The sequence below is a fragment of the Podarcis melisellensis genome (genome assembly GCF_964234715.1).
Source record: "Podarcis melisellensis genome assembly, chromosome: 11".
Lineage (NCBI taxonomy): Eukaryota > Metazoa > Chordata > Lepidosauria > Squamata > Lacertidae > Podarcis > Podarcis melisellensis.
Window position 1 is genome coordinate 32,648,678 of NC_138543.1, and position 17,110 is coordinate 32,665,787.

The following is a 17,110-nucleotide window of genomic DNA, read 5'->3' on the forward strand; positions in this document are numbered from 1 at the left end:
ATCTTTCACATTTGTCTACAAGTTCTAAAAGAACAAGTAACTGTCAGTTTAGGAATCATTAGTTATCTGTTGTTGACAGCTATTAGCAATTAAATGGGATCATGTGGGGTACACAGGGTTCTGCCTTGTCCCCAGTGCTATTTAATATCTCTGTGAAGTAATTGGAAGCAATCATTAGGAGATTAGGGGTGAGGTGTCCCTAGTATGTTGATGGCACTTGGTTCTATTCCTCTGTAATATCTGAGTTAGGAGAGTCTACGCAGGTCCTAGAATAGTGCCAGGATGCTATGCTAGGCTAGATGAGGGTCAGTAAACCGAAATTGCAACCTGATAGGACAAAGCCACTATGGTTGGGCAGTTCCATTGTCTGGGAACTAGACAAGTTGCCTGTTTGTGGTACGGTATCCCTCTTGATAAAGGGACAGGTAGTTTGGGAAGCTCTTAGATCCAGCATTGTTGAGGGAGGCAAAAGTGTCCTTCCTATCGAGCAGCACCTTTTACCAACTCTGGCAGGTATTCAACAGCCGTTCCTGGACAAGCATAGTCTGGCCACAATGATCCATGCAATGGTAACCTCGGGGTTGGATTACTGCAATGCACTGTGTGGGCTAAAATTGGTATGGAAGCTGCAGCAGGTACAGAATGCTGTGGCTAAGATGTGATATGGAACAGCCTGCTCAGAACACATTACACCAATATTGAAAGAACTGCACTGACTGCATGCATGTTACCAAGCCAGTTCAAGGAACTAGTAGCGTGGCTATTTTGTCCTCCCCCTTCTAGCCTCCAGCATCACCCACACACTGCTCTGCAGGGGCCTCCAACTGATAAGAACAGCTTGTCAAAAGGCTGCAGGGGGAAGGAGAGATTTTTTTTTTGGAGGGGGAAAGGCTCCTCCCTCTAACTCCCGCACAGCTGAAACTCCACTGAGTGTAAGTGTGGTTTCAACTATATATATTTGCATATTTCATACTAATGTTGACTGGCTTAAAATAGATAATATCTAAAGTCTATCAAAACTAACAATCAAGTTTCTTCACTTCTGCCACCACCTGTCTAGAGTTGTCTGGTCCAAAAATGCTAGAAACTTTCTCAGAAATGCAAAGAAACACTTAGGTGGACCTTAGCTATTCAAGCTCTTTCATCAACTGAATAATACATTGGCAAATGTCTCCCCAACTTAAACTGATGTGGTCACTGTGGCAGAAAACGGAATCCCTTTAAGATGCAAGGTTCCAAAGCTTTGTAGGGCTTCTAGATTAAAATCAACACTTCTTGGCCCATAATCAAATCATGGATTATAGCAACTTTAATACATTAATTAACTTAATTACATTTGTTAATTAAAGTAATTAAGCTTGCATTAAACAGCACAAAGCAAATAATTGATTCTCAGCTAGCCGATAGGCCGAGTTCCTGAAGCCACTAGATCTGATTCTGTATATGATAGGGCTCTTTTTTGTTCCATGTTTCTGCATAGGTTTATACTTACTTAGTTATTTTCTTCATCTCTTATTTGGCTTTCTTTCCTGTTATAATGTACTGTATAAAGAAGGTGGTAGCTTATGGCTTAGGAACGGAAAGCTATTTCACTCTGCTCTGTTGATAGCCTACTGTGGTGCTGCTGTTCTGTTTTGCTCACCTTAGGGAAGTAGCCAGGATAAAAGAAACATGCTTCTCCCGTGCAGGAACACATTCCAAAGGATTATACTTTTCCCACTTGTTTTTCATTGGCATGGATACCTGGGCCATACCTAGAGTCTATTGCGTACAAACAGCACAGCCATGCTTCCTCTCATGTAGGGTGACTTTGAGACTCTGTCCTGACGTAGCGCATATGGAAGGCATTGAGGCATCGCTCCTGACAGCTATGAGTTACCCACGACTCACTTCCATAAAGTCTGGAAGAACTTCACCTTGGTATTGGACATTGGATCATACTCTCCCCTATTCTCTTGGAGAGGCGAGCCATTGCCATAGCTGCCTTGCCAATATGCTTGTCTAGCTCAGTATCAATGGAGAGGTTGCTGGTTGTGGTGGAACCCAAGTAGACAAAATTGTCTACCACCTCAAGCATGTGACTACCAATGCTGATGCATGGAGTGCTAGTGATGTACAGTGGTACCTCGGGTTAAGAACTTAATTTGTTCCAGAGGACGGTTCTTAACCCAAAACTGTTCTTAACCTGAAGCACCACTTTAGCTAATGGGGCCTCCCGCTGCCACTGCGCCACCGGAGCACAATTTCTGTTCTCATCCTGAAGCAAAGTTCTTAACCCGAGGTACTATTTCTGGGTTAGCGGAGTCTGTAACCTGAAGCGTCTGTAACCTGAAGCTTATGTAACCCGAGGTACCACTGTACTGACCCAGGATGTTGGTCTTCGTCAGAGCTGCAGACACTGAGGAAGCTCTGCAGAAGCTCATGAACTGTTTTGTCCAAGCCTGCAAGGAGTTTCAGCCTTAACACCAGCCTGACAAAGAAGGTAAAAAGGTAAAGGACTCCTGGACGGTTAAGTCCAGTCGAATTTGACTATGGGGTGCGGCACTCATCTCCGCTTTCAGGCCGAGGGAGCCAGCATTTGTCCGCAGACAGCTTTTCCGGGTCAGTTGGCCAGCGTGACTAAACCGCTTCTGGTGCAACGGAACACTGTGACGGAAGCCAGAGCGCACAAAAATGCTGTTTACCTTCCCGTCGCAGCGGCATCAATTTATCTCCTCTCGCTGCTATGCTTTTGAACTGCTAGGTTGGCAGGAACTAGGACAAATCAACTGGAGCTCACCCCATTGTGCAGATTTGAGCAAAGACTTAACATCCTGGGTCAGGACATCACCAGCACTCCACTCATCAGTTTTCATATTCAATCAGCAGTTTCACTTTAGGTTTCTTCATGTAGGCTAAGACACAGTTACTATTCCTTCTCCCTGACTAGGACAAGCTTTAAACTCTCACCTGTGTAAAATACTTGCACCACTCCCAATTTTTCTCTAACTAGAAATAATACCCACTTGTGAGGGTAGGTAAACACAGTTTTGCAGAGAAAGCAGGCACTGGAGTGCAGTGGCTGAATTTGGGCTCTCAAATTTCAGCAGCGCCTTGTGTGAAACTAAAATTCAGTTCTTCCTTGCATCTTGCACTCCGTTCTCCAGCACTGCTGCGGCACCCCCTGCAATGTGGTACCCAGTGCGGCCATATGGGTCACACTACCCTAAAACCACCTCTGTGGAGTGGGAAGGGTTCAAGCTCCCCATATCCATTTTTCCTAAGCCCTAAATTATTATTTCCTCCTAAATTTTCTTGGATCTCAGCATTATCTGCTACTGAGAGCCATGTGATGGTACCTGTGTCAGGTTTATGTTGCCACTAAGAGTGCGGTAAGATTAAAGCAAAGCATGGTATTTATTGGTGTGAAAGGAGACATTAATCCCATTCCTCCAGCTGGGTCTGTTCTCCCTGAAAATGGGAATAATGCAATCTTGCAATGCAGTCACAGCCAAGACCTCAGATGCAGACCTTTAAATATTTCTAGAACCAACAAGACCTAACCCTTGCTTCCATAGTAAACCATTTGCTAATTGCCCCCCTTAGTCATTTAAGTTTATTTTCATCCTGCAATCTATGGATTGCTTTTGCTTTAATTCATGTTACCTTCTTCCATAACGCAGTTCAGGAAGCTTGTTCTCTAAGGACCTTTGTATTACAGCTGTGGCTTTCTTGGGAATCGTGATGAGCTCAGCAACGTCTGCCTTTAATGTTCAAAACAATCATTGAGCAATAAAAATTAGGGCTCTTTTTGCAATTATTGATTTTGTACTAAGATGACTATCTCCCCTTCCCCTTGAAACTCATAAAATTTCAAATAGAAGCTTAAGTTGTTTCGTACTGCTACTCATAGTAGAAGGCTTTGAGGCATATGATGTTTGTTTTGTATGTGTTTAGCACAAAAAGAAGAGCATTGACCAGACAATCTTTCAATCTAAGATTATGATAGATTAAGAAATGTTGACACTTCCATTCAGATTTTCCTTTGTGAAATTTAAGAGCGTTTTAATGGCTTACTGATTACAAATTGGTGCTGCTGTATTAAGATTGATATGGAATGTTTCATTAACCATATATCAGAAGAGTCTCTTACTTTCAGTTTCTTGTAGGCTGGTTTAACTTCTTAAATTAGTCATGTAAAATGTCTGCCCATGGAAATCAGTATCACACAGATTTTCCAAAGCTGTAACCATAAACCAGACCTAACATATCAGGGTTCTGGGTTACAGAAAGCATTGCAGTTGCCGCATAATGCATCTGCGTGGAGCTTCACCTCTGATCTATTTTAAAAGGTCTTTCCATGAGCTCTGAACATGATACTTGAAATGGCCTAAAGAGGACCACTTTGGGAGGTATTGTTGAGGCACGTTCAAAACAGTTTTTAGTTCATATTTCTTGATCTGGGTATGCATGATTGTATTGCAGCCTATTTTGCAAGCTTTGGTATCTAAATTTCTTTAAGGAACCCACTATAATGCATTCAATGAGTGTTTGAAATACGTTGTGCGCCAAAAGATAGCATTCAGTTTTGCCTGTGCTTTTTCTTGTCATACCACTTTAGTTGGCAAGAGTTGCAGAATTTAATGATTGAATTGCTAATTAAAGGTAAAGGTAAAGGTACCCCTGCCCGTACGGGCCAGTCTTGCCAGACTCTGGGGTTGTGCGCCCATCTCACTCAAGAGGCCAGGGGCCAGCGCTGTCCGGAGACACTTCCGGGTCACATGGCCAGCGTGACATCGCTGCTCTGGCGAGCCAGAGCTGCACATGGAAACGCCGTTTACCTTCCCGCTGGTAAGCGGTCCCTATTTATCTACTTGCACCCGGAGGTGCTTTCGAACTGCTAGGTTGGCAGGCGCTGGGACCGAGCAGCGGGAGCGCACCCCGCAGCAGGGATTCGAACCGCCGACCTTTCGATCGGCAAGTCCTAGGCGCTGAGGCTTTAAACCACAGCGCCACCTGCATCCCGGAATTGCTAATTAGTAGACAAATTTTCAACTTGAAAAATAAACAAGCATTGTACAACCTGAGCTTATAGTCCTGCCCCGCCCCATTTTTGTTTAACCTTGGGGGGGGGGAGAGAAATGCTTTATGCCAGCCTAATCACATTTAGTTTCTTATGTTCTTGGAATTTCACTGCACACTTTCTTAAGCTGGACATTATGTCAAAAACTTGGAAATGTAATTTGCAATGTTCTTCTACATACAGGGTGCAAAAGTGACATCCAGTGGCCAGTTACATTAATTAGAATAAGTTGTATTCCATAGGGCAGATTTCAGCAATTCATTAATAAAATGAAAGTAAATCTCCTTAAGTTTTATGCTCATAGGATTGTGCTGTCAGATGTCTTTGCATTGCTTCAGTCTCACACAATTATAAAATGTTCTGTTCAGATGAAGACTTTAGAAATTAAATCTAACGGGAGGCATAATAATTTTTGTAGTGGATCCCTGCTTGTTCTTCATCAGGAGCTTTATTTCCTATTTGCTCAGTTTGAAGGATGTCTAAAGGTAGCTAATTTCACCCTCTGTTTCACTTAGGAAACCTAATTTCTTTTGTTTGTTTCAAAAATTAACATCTTTCCCCCCCAAGAAGCATGGGAAAAATATTGATCTGTTTGTAAGCTAATCTTATTTTAAAGCTTTTGGTAAACTGTCAACACCATGAGGTTATATTTACAACATTATTACCAATAGAACAGAATACCCCACAAATACAGCACTGAAGTGTAGAAATGTTCATTCTGACAGAATTTCAATTTTTAAACATAGTGAAACTGCTTTACAATGGCTGTGGAAAACAGTGGAGACAAAGGGAGGGTTCATTTTCTCCCTTCCACCTGCCTATTCGTGCAGTGTGTTAATTTTCCCCACCCTAGTTCTTGCTTTACCAAAATTCAGCATGATCCAAGTTCAGTTGGGTCACTGGCTCTTTTAAATTAGCCTAAAAGTAGCCACAATGGCTCCTGAGGTAGACCAGGGCCATAATGCTTGGGGGACACAAAAGGCTAACCCCCCCAAGCTGTTTTATGCCACAGTAGGGAAAAGACTGGTACTGCATGGGTACCAAGCTCATATTGCAGCTGCTTTTAAGCAAAGAGCAGGATGTAAAAAGATCGTGTCTGGTTCAATCTGCAATGTTCTTAACTGTGTTTGGGTCTTGCCCATAATGCCATGCCCTGCTTTGAATATTGACTGCTTCGGCTGACCCATGCTTATTCCTTGTTTTGTACAGAAGCTTAATTTTGGGCAGAGTTGTAGTAAAAGCATATACAAACAGATGGTTGAACTGGGCTTCTGTTAAGCTAAATTAGTAGTAAGATTTAAAAATCCGTAGCTTGTACAAGTGTAAGGCAGCCATTTAGTCAAGGAATTTAAGTTTGAGCTTAACAGTTTCACTTGTGTATTTTGAAAATGAGGGCTAATGATTAAAAATGGAGGAAACTATGAAAAATGTCATGCAGAGAATTCCTTTCTGCCTTGCCACACTGTGGTCAAAGTAGTATTTTGGTTTTATGCCTATTGTGCAATGACAAAGGTTTATTTTCCCTTTGTTCTTTTCAGAGCGCTGCAGCAGCTCCCAGTCCAGTGCTAGGAAACATTCCCCCAGGAGATGGCATGCCAGTAGGTCCTGTACCACCCGGTTTTTTTCAGGTATTCAGACAAATTATGAATTTTAGGACTTAGAAATGGGTCGGTAGCATTATTTGGCACTGCCAGAAAAAAGTATCACTTCAAATTCTGTATAAAATGCATAGTATTTAAGAACAATAGCGGGTGGGATGGGGTCTTAGGACAGGTTCAGTGATCAATAAAAGGCAAGCTTTAAGCTGTTTTATGTCAGGAGTTGGAAATTGTGAAACAGTGCAGTAATATTCACTGTTATAGAATATTAGATGTGCAATAGTCCCTTAGTCTAATTATGTAATTGGGGAGGTATTTTCTACACTAACATAAGGAATTGGTTACTTAATATTGTCTTCTAATTAGAATCCATCTAACTGAAATAGCATTATACTTATGCATTGTAGGTTAGCAGTGTTTTGGAAGAACAGTAGAATAATGCAAATTCAAACTAGCAGTTTGAAACTCTAGGAAGCTGTTTCTACCCTTTAACAGGTAGCTATGTAAATCTGTGTATAGGTGTGTTTTTGGTCTGCTCTCATATCAGCAGTCCTGCTACTAATTAGTTATGTTAAGATAAGTGAGAAAAACATTAGGTTAGGAAGCAAGTTACAGAAAGCTTCTTCTCTGAAAGAGAAACTAGAAAACCAAGTTAATGGGAGTGTACTGCCTTCATTGACTATTTCTGACTTCAGGCGTAGAGCACAATAATAATTCAGGGTACACCATAATATATATAATGTTCTATTGTATAAGTCGGAGAGAGGTGTTGGTTAACTTATTGTAACAGTCTGATGAGCACAGAGAGAAGTACGACTAACATATATTGAGAAAGAGTCTGCTGATTGGCTTGTAGCCTTTTCAAGCAGAGATGGAGTTGTGAAACTGCCCGCAACTGTGGTGTACTGTTCCCAGGATAGAGAAAAATGATTGAACAATTTTTTAAAAAATTTAAAAATAGCATTTTCTATTAAAACATAAATTCTGGTAAATGCCATCTCTTTTCTAAAAGTGAAAACAACAAAAATGCCGCCACCGGAGTGGGCTGAATCTGTGTGCTTTATTAGATGTTTCAAGTGGACAGATTATCGGGGAACTATAAAAACTAGATCTTATATACCCATTTGAAAACGTTCAGTGATAGACTATTTTTTAAATATCAAAAATTAATATAAAGACAAGTTTGGATGACTATGCAGGTTTTGTAAAAATTGTCTAATTATCATAAGTAAAACTGCAGTACTCTGGAAAGAACTTGTGTTATTCAGACCCATGTCTTTTATAGGTTTGTCCTCTGTTCTTTTTCCACCTGTGTCTACCCCTTGGGATTTCCTTTCTGTGTGATGCTTCAGATCCTTGATAATACCATCCAGTTCATTTAACCACAACCTATGACCCTTGAGGTTTTTTATTGAAGCAAAAGGATTAATTCCATCCTTGTATAAAAACTGTAGTGATTTGAGGATTATACTGTCCATTTGAGAGCAATTCTTTTGTCTCTCCACTTTTCCGCATTTGGTAACACAGACCAGTGAAATTGTTGGTCACTTACCCAGGAGTAAAGAGACCTACTCTGGGCTTATTCTTGCGAATTACATTGTAACAAAGAACAAGGCTAACACAGAAGGGAGCTTTTCTCTATTAGATACAGATTGTTGAAATTTAACACCAGGAGGTTATGTTTCTACCAGTGCAATTTGTATGAGATAGATGGCAAGGATTATAGTTTTGAGGTTTCAGCTGCCTTTTTGGTGACTTTTTCAGTGTCTCAGTGGTGTTTTTTGAAGTATGTTTATAAAATTGTGTTGTTGATTGTGACTGGTGGCCTTTTTGGATAATAGAGTTAATTTTTATTTAGGTTATGCTATTTTTACTTAAAGTTGCACTGTTGGGTGGATTTTAGCATTGTTTAATTATATTTATATATTTTGATGATTTCAATTCTTTAAAAAGTGTTTTATGGGAGTTATTCAACTAGATATATAGCATTTTAATTTTTTAGCAATGCCCATGCTACTCAAAATGCACGAGGCCTAATAAAAGCACTTTTTTCAGTGCACCTTGTAGATGTCTGTCTTTGTTGCTTTGGTGTTAATACCTCCCTCCTCCTTTCCATATTATTTTTAAATGATCTGATTTTAAAAGCGAATTGGAAGTTAATTCAAACATATTGAAGGCTACACTTAAATGCTTTTGAAATAGAATCATCACTACTTTTTTCCATTGAATAAAGTATCTTACTTAGGTAAGGCGTCATAACTAAATGCAATGCAGAACATGCGTCTGGTTCACACATCACACTCAACCATAATTTGGCATAATGTACGAGAGCAGGAATGACTGGTGGTGAGCCTTGGGTTCACCAGCCCTCTCGTCTTCTCTTCCTCGTTTGTTTTGAAGAAACTGGTAGATGCCAATGGCACTGAAAGGTACATAAAAGAACAGATGGGCTATATAAAGCCGAGTAAAGTATTGGTCATCAGGAAAGCGCATTGGGTCTCTTATGATAGTCGATTTTAATAATAGGCTAGTTCAAAAACAATGTTTCCAGCATAGTTAAAGGGGAGATGTCACCATGTATCTTATTTTAATGTATTTTTCATCTTCCGTTGGAAGCCACCCAGAGTGGCCGGGGATACCCAGCCAGATGGGCAGGGTATAAGTAAATAATAATAATAATAATAATAATAATAATAATAATAATAATAATAATTTAAAAAAAACAGAAAATATTGTGAGCTCCCTGACTGACAAAAGGCAATACCTCCTGATTTTTTGGAATAGAAAGTAGTTTTCAGAAATGTATTCCAGGGAACCCTAGGATTCCTTAGAAGTTCGATAAGAAGGTGAACAAACTTTTTGCAGTGGCAGCTAGCTCACAGTTATCAACCTTCCCTGGTGATGTGTTGCTGCAGAAGTGTTGGATGTTCTTTAAACTTCCCTCTCAATTTGCACAGGTCTCACCGGTGCTGTCTGTACTGTGCCCTAAATTGTAGGTGTGTAGCAGAAATCTTAGCAGCATCTTAGGTTTCTGTGGCACGCATTCTCATCAGGTTTCTGCATACAGAGCTAATTTTGAGTGCAGTTTGAAATTTCCACAAACATATGCAAAGAAAATAGCTATTCCGCATGTGGATTCCTATTTCACATAACTAGCTGTGCTCATTGCTTTGTGTATTGCTTGCATATTTGCATACAGAGCTGTACAAGTGACCTTTGAATCATGACACCCAACTGTTGGACAGAATTGGCCAAATACTTTTAGACTGCATATCCTTAATTGCTATTATTTTTTATTACTAACTTGAAGTGTTAGGCACTTAACAGACTCTCCTAACCACTTACTGCAACTTCCATGTTCTTTACTTTCTTGAATAGTAAGACATACTAGGATTCTTTCTGAAGGAAGTTATTGAAGACTCACTATGTGACTATAGTGACAAATATATAGGTAGCAAAGAACAAGCAGCCACACACATAGTGCTGGCTTTAAAGTAGTGATAGCATTCATCTATCTTTTCCCTCCCACATAAAGATCACATAATCAAGAAGGTTGCTTCTTACCAACCAGTAGCAGGGAGATTTTTTCCTGTGTGCAGGATCCCTGCCACCTTAATACACAAGAGCATAAACTCATGGAAAAAGGGAGTGAGACTGTTCCATTGAGAACCTTTGTGTTGAACTGCATTTATAAGAGAGGGGAAAGTAGAGGAAGAAATGAGCTGGAATGAGCCACAGGAGAAGTGAGACACCTGGGGCCATCATTTTTAGAGATGCTGAGCTTGCACAAGTAGTTCATAGTTCTGATGCTCAACACATGAGGGGAAAAGAATCGTTGAAGGAAACATTTTCAGGCATTAGGGATTGCAGTCTCCTGCTATATGTGCTATTGGCTTTGAGTCTAGGACGTTGTGAACTAGTATGTGTGGGGAATTCATGCTGGGGCGAAAATACTGAAACCGATTTCCGTGTTTGTTTTCTGTGGCTGCCACAAAAAAGCCATTTCCTGTTCCAGTGCCTCTGCCATTTGTGCCGTAAGGGGCAGTCTGTGCCAATGTGCGAATGCTACACTTTAGACCATAGGATGCAGTACAGAATCTAAATATCGTTCTCCACAGCAGGCACCACCAAAACAGAAGCTTTCAGTTTTGGCTAATATGTAATATGTGAATGAGCATCAAGTGTAATCAGTATGTGATGTTGCCACATGGCTGCCCTAGCCAGTGGTTCTATATTTAGTGCTTTCCTGGTGCTTCCAAGCCTCGTGTTGACAGGTATGTGCTGAAGTGCAGGGGCCAGGAATATTGGCAACTTCCACTTCAATACCACATGGTGCAAACTGCTTAAATTTCACCTGTGGAAGGGAATATTGTAGTTGTACTAACCACATTGTATATGCTTAGCAGTATAAGGCCTGTTTCATGGGTTATTCAATAGCTTTGGGTTATAATTCCAAACACCGTCAGGAGTAAGCCCCATTTAACACAATGGATTTTATTTCTGAGTAGGATTGCTCTGTACGGATTTTTTTTAAAAAAGAGAAACAAATAGAAACAAGGCGGAACTGGGCTAAACAAAAACTACTCATCCAGCTATTTATCTCAATTTCAAAACCCATGTCTGTTATTTGACTTCGGGGGTGGGGAAGGTCTGTCCTGAAATGCTAGCAAAAGTTCCTTTTGAAATTGGTGTTTGAAATAACTGCAGTGGAATTGTGCCTCATTGCATGGTGTGTGCATGTCTCCCAATTTGCTCTCTTGGTACATGTGGATTTGCTTATGCTTACGACAGGTAGTGATATAACCTCATCATGTGTCAGGAGGCAATGCCACAATGCTTCCAGTATAGAACTTTATTGGTTACATAATAACACATAATGTTATTAATAGAAGTCATTGCTAGTCACAGCGACATTGGAGGCAGCAGCAGCAGCAGCAGGGGCAACGGCTCCTCACTGCTGAGCAAAATTGTCAACTCCTTGCCATTTGAGGAATTTCCTTTAAACAAAGGACTTTCTCAAAAAGAACTCTTGAAAATACCTGTGATACTGCAATATTGATGAGGAACACCACTTGATTCTGAGCATGGAATGGAAATAGTTACAATTAATGAAACCGAAAGATGGCAAATTGGCACCACTAGGTGAAGCACATGGTATAATGACACAACATATCACTTTCAATGTGGTAGCACCCCAATTGTAGAATATCCTTACCCTGCCTTCTGGGGTGAAACCCACATTATTTACTTTTCTGAGGCAGTGGAACATACCTCTTTCCATTGTCTTTTACAGGGGTTTGATACAATTTAGCTGGCTGGAGGTTAATGGATAGTCTGTCTGCCCTTTTAAGAAGATAGCACAATGTTTTACTCATTGTTGTTATTTTATTTCCTTCCAGTAGCACCTTAAGACCAACTAAGTTAGTTCTTGGTATGAGCTTTGGTATGAGCACACGAAAGCTCATACCAAGAACTAACTTAGTTGGTCTTTAAGGTGCTACTGGAAGGAATTTTTTTTGTTTTGACTATGGCAGACCAACACGGCTACCTATCTGTAATTGTTATTTTATGTTGTCTCTCTTTGGGATCGTGAATAGATGAAGAGTGGAATAGAAATGGGAATGAATGAATAAAAATGAATAGAAAATACTCCCGTGTAATGGCCAGTTGTGCATTCCTTCTAAAGATTTCAGAGAATCAGATTTTAGCCACTTTTAAAATAATAATTATATCTATCTATCTCTATCTATCTATCTATATATCTATCTATCTATCTATCATCTATCTATCTATCCCACTTTAAAACAGAATATTGAAAAGGCCGATAGCTTTCTGTTTTAGAAAATTTACCTGTTAGTGATTAGGACTGGGTTTAAATAGATTTCATTTGCTCCCAGATGTGTCTGCTGCTGGACAGTGTCTGCCTTCCAAGCATTAGTCCAAATTTGGTGTTAGAGCAGTCATTTGTATGTGCAATTACTATTGCTCATGTTGTTTGCTGGTAATGCTTATTGGAGTACCTGAGCCTCAAACTCTTGACCTATCTTTATTTGGCCCAACCCTCAGTGATGCATGACTGGAAAATGGATAGGAGAGAAGGCAATATTTATCTGGTGGCAGTTCTTCTGCTTTCTGTGGTGCCTCAACCTGGGGGTGCATTTTGGAGGTACAGGGAGCTGCTACTGGAAGAGAGAACTGAAAAGCTCCTGCACATGAGCTGAACACTGCCTGTGGTGCTCTGGAGCCAGCACATAGATTTCCACCCCTCCTTCCCCAAGTCAAGTCATGCAGAGAATAGAACACAGTTCATATTTAACTCACCAGGGAGATGCTGTAAGGATGTTAACTCTTGAAGCTCTGAGAGAAAGATTTTCTCAGATACTCAGAGACAAATAACCAGTGGCTAAACTTCTGCTAGTGACTGATTAAAATTAATGTTGGTGCAATAGCTAGAACATATAAGAAATGTGAAAACGGTAATAACTGCATGATTGCTTTGTTATGTGGACAGTTTCTTGGTGTATTATGGGGCATATTAACAGAATTTAAAATTGCCGAATTATCAGGTGTTGTTACCAGTGCCATTCTTATATGATAGTACAGTGATGAGAAAATTTGTTGATGGCTAGTTTCAAAGTCACATTTTATATGCTATTCTTATGTAAAAGCTTGTGGAAATGAGTATATGAAGTATATAAGATTATCTTGCCATCTAGTGGCTACTGTATTCCCTGCATTTTCACTTAACGGTTGGTTGGTATTGGGATTGAAGTGTAGTTTATCTAGTTTATAGTCATAGTGTATGTAAGATACAATTACATGTTAAGGAAGGATTTCAAAACACCATAAAGTCAATACGAGATTTTCTAATTTTTTGTGGCATATTGAGTACAGTAAGTTACAATAACCCTATTGCCACATTATTGTTGTTGATACAAATTACTAAATGCAAGACTTATTACCAGTTCAATTTTCTTTCTGATTAAAATGGGTTGAATAGAATATATTAATAAAATAGTTTTAAATATTAATGAGTGGCTTTAAAATGATTAGCTTTTCTTCAGATTCTAGTCTACAAAGGATCTTGAAGTTGTATGTATTGTAAGTTACCTTGTGCTAATGATATTAATAGCTTTTGCAACTTACATATAGAATGTGGAATTATTTCAGAAAAGATCTATTTGTCTGTCTCGAATGCTGTCCTCTTCAGAGTCAGCGAAGGATATGTTCCTGGTATTTTCTATGTGGTTCACGCATAGAGACCCTCGCATCCGCATTTGTCTCAGTGACCAGAGTTTTTTCCTTCAACTCCATACCTGGGAACTTCTGGAAAGCTTGTGAAAACATATTGTGATTCTCTCCTCATTTTGGTGACAGAATGAAGTGCCCTGAACTTATGGAACCCAATTATTGCAGGAGACAAACTAACATTATACCGTTTCCAAATGCTGCTGTTCCTATTTGCTGGGGTTTCTTGAATTTTTTTTTAATTATTTTTTTTTAACGAGCAGATTACTTGAAGGCAGGATACCATTTTCCTGAAACAATTATTTTTATCATCTGGAAAGGCACTTGTTTCCCCTTTGCATTAATCAGCATGTCTCTGATAATCCAGTTTTGACTCATTCTCTTTGACTATTGAAAAAAATCAGTGGTATGAATCCCAGGTGTTGTGTTCTGCCCTGTGGAGAATGGGAAGGTGGTGTTTGAACCATTATGAGTAAAATTATATGGAGATCTTGAAGAGATGCTGTTATACTTTTTAGACAGGGAGGTGACATGAAGAAGTTCATCAAGTATTTGTGTGGTATGGGTTAAAACATGGCATACAAATATATTTTGTCAAGATTATTGTGTCTGAGGCAGACAGATTATACAAGTGCTTTGTAACTTGATTCACAGGCCAATCTTAGGAGACTTTTGGGTTTTGCATTTGTTTGCTGTATGAGTTAGTGTGAGAAGACCTGAAATTCATAAAAACCATGTTGGGAATATTTTGGGAAGAAGTACTTCTGAATAGTCTTGCTGTAAGAAAGAGTTGTCTTTATTTTCATCTAAATATATATTGTGGCAGAGCTGGATTCCTTTAAAACGAGCTATGTATATGGACAGTAGTGGATTGCCAGACCTTTCATGGCCAGCAAAGGCATACGGGAGAAAAATTGCAAAGTGATTGTAGGATAATTCAATTCATAGTGAATTCATCCATGTTTGGCACTTTTTTAAAGCTACATTCTCTTTTAGGTTTACTACCCCTTAGGAAACACAAACTAATAAATTCCTAGATTGTTTTATTCATTCATCCTGCTGTGTTCCAAAGTTAACAGTACATAAAAATATAGGCCAACACTCAAATGAGCCATTTATTAGTTCCCCGCTGTACATGAACTTGTTACAATGCATAACAGATTATTATGTGCCGCTGGAACCACAGCCACTTCCCCATTTCACACTTTCCTTCACACTTCACCTTCAAAGGTGCGCTCTTCCATTGTCTCCAAGACAGACAGATGCCAACTAATAATTTACCATGATGTGCAGACAAGCTCACTGTCTATTAGAGGTGCATTTTAATGAAGTACTGTACATGTGTGCAGATATAAAATACAACATAAACTAAGCCAAATTTCTGAATAACCCAAAAATAGCTCTCGTGTTAGCGGATGTCCCCACTGGTGTCAGTGTTGGGGGCAGACCCACATGCACAAGTGGTGGTCCTCCTTTGGCTTCTACAAAATTCACACTGATCAGTATAACTGAATAAAGTAAAGACTTGTATTGATGACAGGCTGATTTTCTGAAGCTTATGGAGGGTACGTGGTGCTGGTGGTGTTTAAATTGGCCTTAATCGTTGAGACGGCTAGAGCGCTGGTGGCGGATAACTCATTCCGAATCTGACCGGACACAGGTTAGAGCTCAACGTCGAGCCTACCAAGTGGCGATAGCGACGGCGAAGAAGAATTTCTTCACCGCCTCTATTGCATCTGCAGAAAACAGCAGCAGGAGACTTTTTCAGGTGGTTCACAATTTAGCGGAACCACCTGTAACATCGGGGCCCAGTACGGGCCACATATTCTCCTGCAATGATTTTGCAAAGTTTTTTGCAGATAAAATCGCTCAGATTCGGGAAGAAGTAGACTCCACCGTGGGAGCAGGGCCAGGGCGGGAGAGTGCTAGAGTTCTGTCTAGTCAAGTTGAGTGGGATCAATTCCAATCTGTTACCTCCGAGGATGTGGACAGGCTGCTTGGACGAGTGAAACCAACCACCTGTCTCCTGGATCCTTGCCCATCCTGGCTTATAAAAGCTAGCCGGGAAGGACTGGGCGATGGGCTTCGTGGGGTGGTGAATGCTTCCCTCCGTGAGGGAGCCTTCCCAGACCCACTGAAAGAGGCGGTTATTAAACCGCTTCTTAAAAAACCATCTTTAGATGCGGCCACAATGGCCAACGATCGCCCAGTCTCAAATCTTCCATTCTTGGGCAAGGTGATAGAGCGAGCGATTGCTGAACAACTCCAGGCACGCCTGGAAGAAGCGGACCATTTGGATCCCTTCCAGTCGGGATTCAGGCCTCATCATGGGACTGAAACTGCCTTGGTCGCACTGGTTGATGATCTCCGGCAGGCTAGGGACAAAGGTGAGAGCTGTTTCCTAGTTCTGCTGGATCTCTCAGCGGTGTTTGATACCATCGACCATAACATCCTTCTGGACTGTCTTGAGGGGCTGGGAGCTGGGGGCACTGTCCTACAGTGGTTCCGCTCCTTCCTCCTGGGCCGTGTTCAGAAAGTGGTGGTGGGGGATGAGTGTTCAGACCCCTGGGCTCTCACTTGTGGGGTGCCTCAGGGTTCTGTCCTCTCCCCCATGCTTTTCAACATCTACATGCAGCCACTGGGAGAGATCATCAGGAGGTTTGGGCTGGGTGTTCATCAGTATGCAGATGATACCCAGCTCTACCTCTCTTTTAAATCAGAACCAGTGAGGGCAGTGAAGGTCCTGTGTGAGTGTCTGGTGGCGGTTGGAGGATGGATGGCGGCTAACAGATTGAGGTTGAATCCTGACAAGACAGAAGTACTGTTTCTGGGGGACAGGAGGCGGGCAGGTGTGGAGGATTCCCTGGTCCTGAATGGGGTAACTGTGCCCCTGAAGGACCAGGTGCACAGCCTGGGAGTCATTTTGGACTCACAGCTGTCCATGGAGGCACAGGTCAAATCTGTGTCCAGGGCAGCTGTTTACCAGCTCCATCTGGTACGTAGGCTGAGACCCTATCTGCCTGCGGACTGTCTCGCCAGAGTGGTGCATGCTCTGGTTATCTCCCGCTTGGACTACTGCAATGCACTCTACGTGGGGCTACCTTTGAAGGTGACTCGGAAACTACAACTAATCCAGAATGCGGCAGCTAGACTGGTGACTGGGAGCGGCCGCCGAGACCATATAACACCGGTCTTGAAAGAC

The 17,110-nt window shown here is 41.0% G+C and overlaps 1 protein-coding gene across 10 annotated transcripts in view; it reads left to right on the forward strand.

The window, feature by feature from the left end:
• Positions 1-17,110, forward strand: part of SSBP2 (single stranded DNA binding protein 2) — a 114,315-nt gene that overhangs the window by 67,422 nt on the left and 29,783 nt on the right. For 7 of the 10 annotated variants that reach the window (XM_081930208.1, XM_081930210.1, XM_081930212.1 and 4 more), the window contains exon 5: positions 6,601-6,690. The exons of the other annotated variants lie outside the window; for them this stretch is intronic. In XM_081930208.1, the coding sequence (XP_081786334.1) occupies positions 6,601-6,690 (90 nt within the window). The remainder of the gene's footprint in view (positions 1-6,600; positions 6,691-17,110) is intronic. 10 annotated transcript variants of the gene reach the window in all.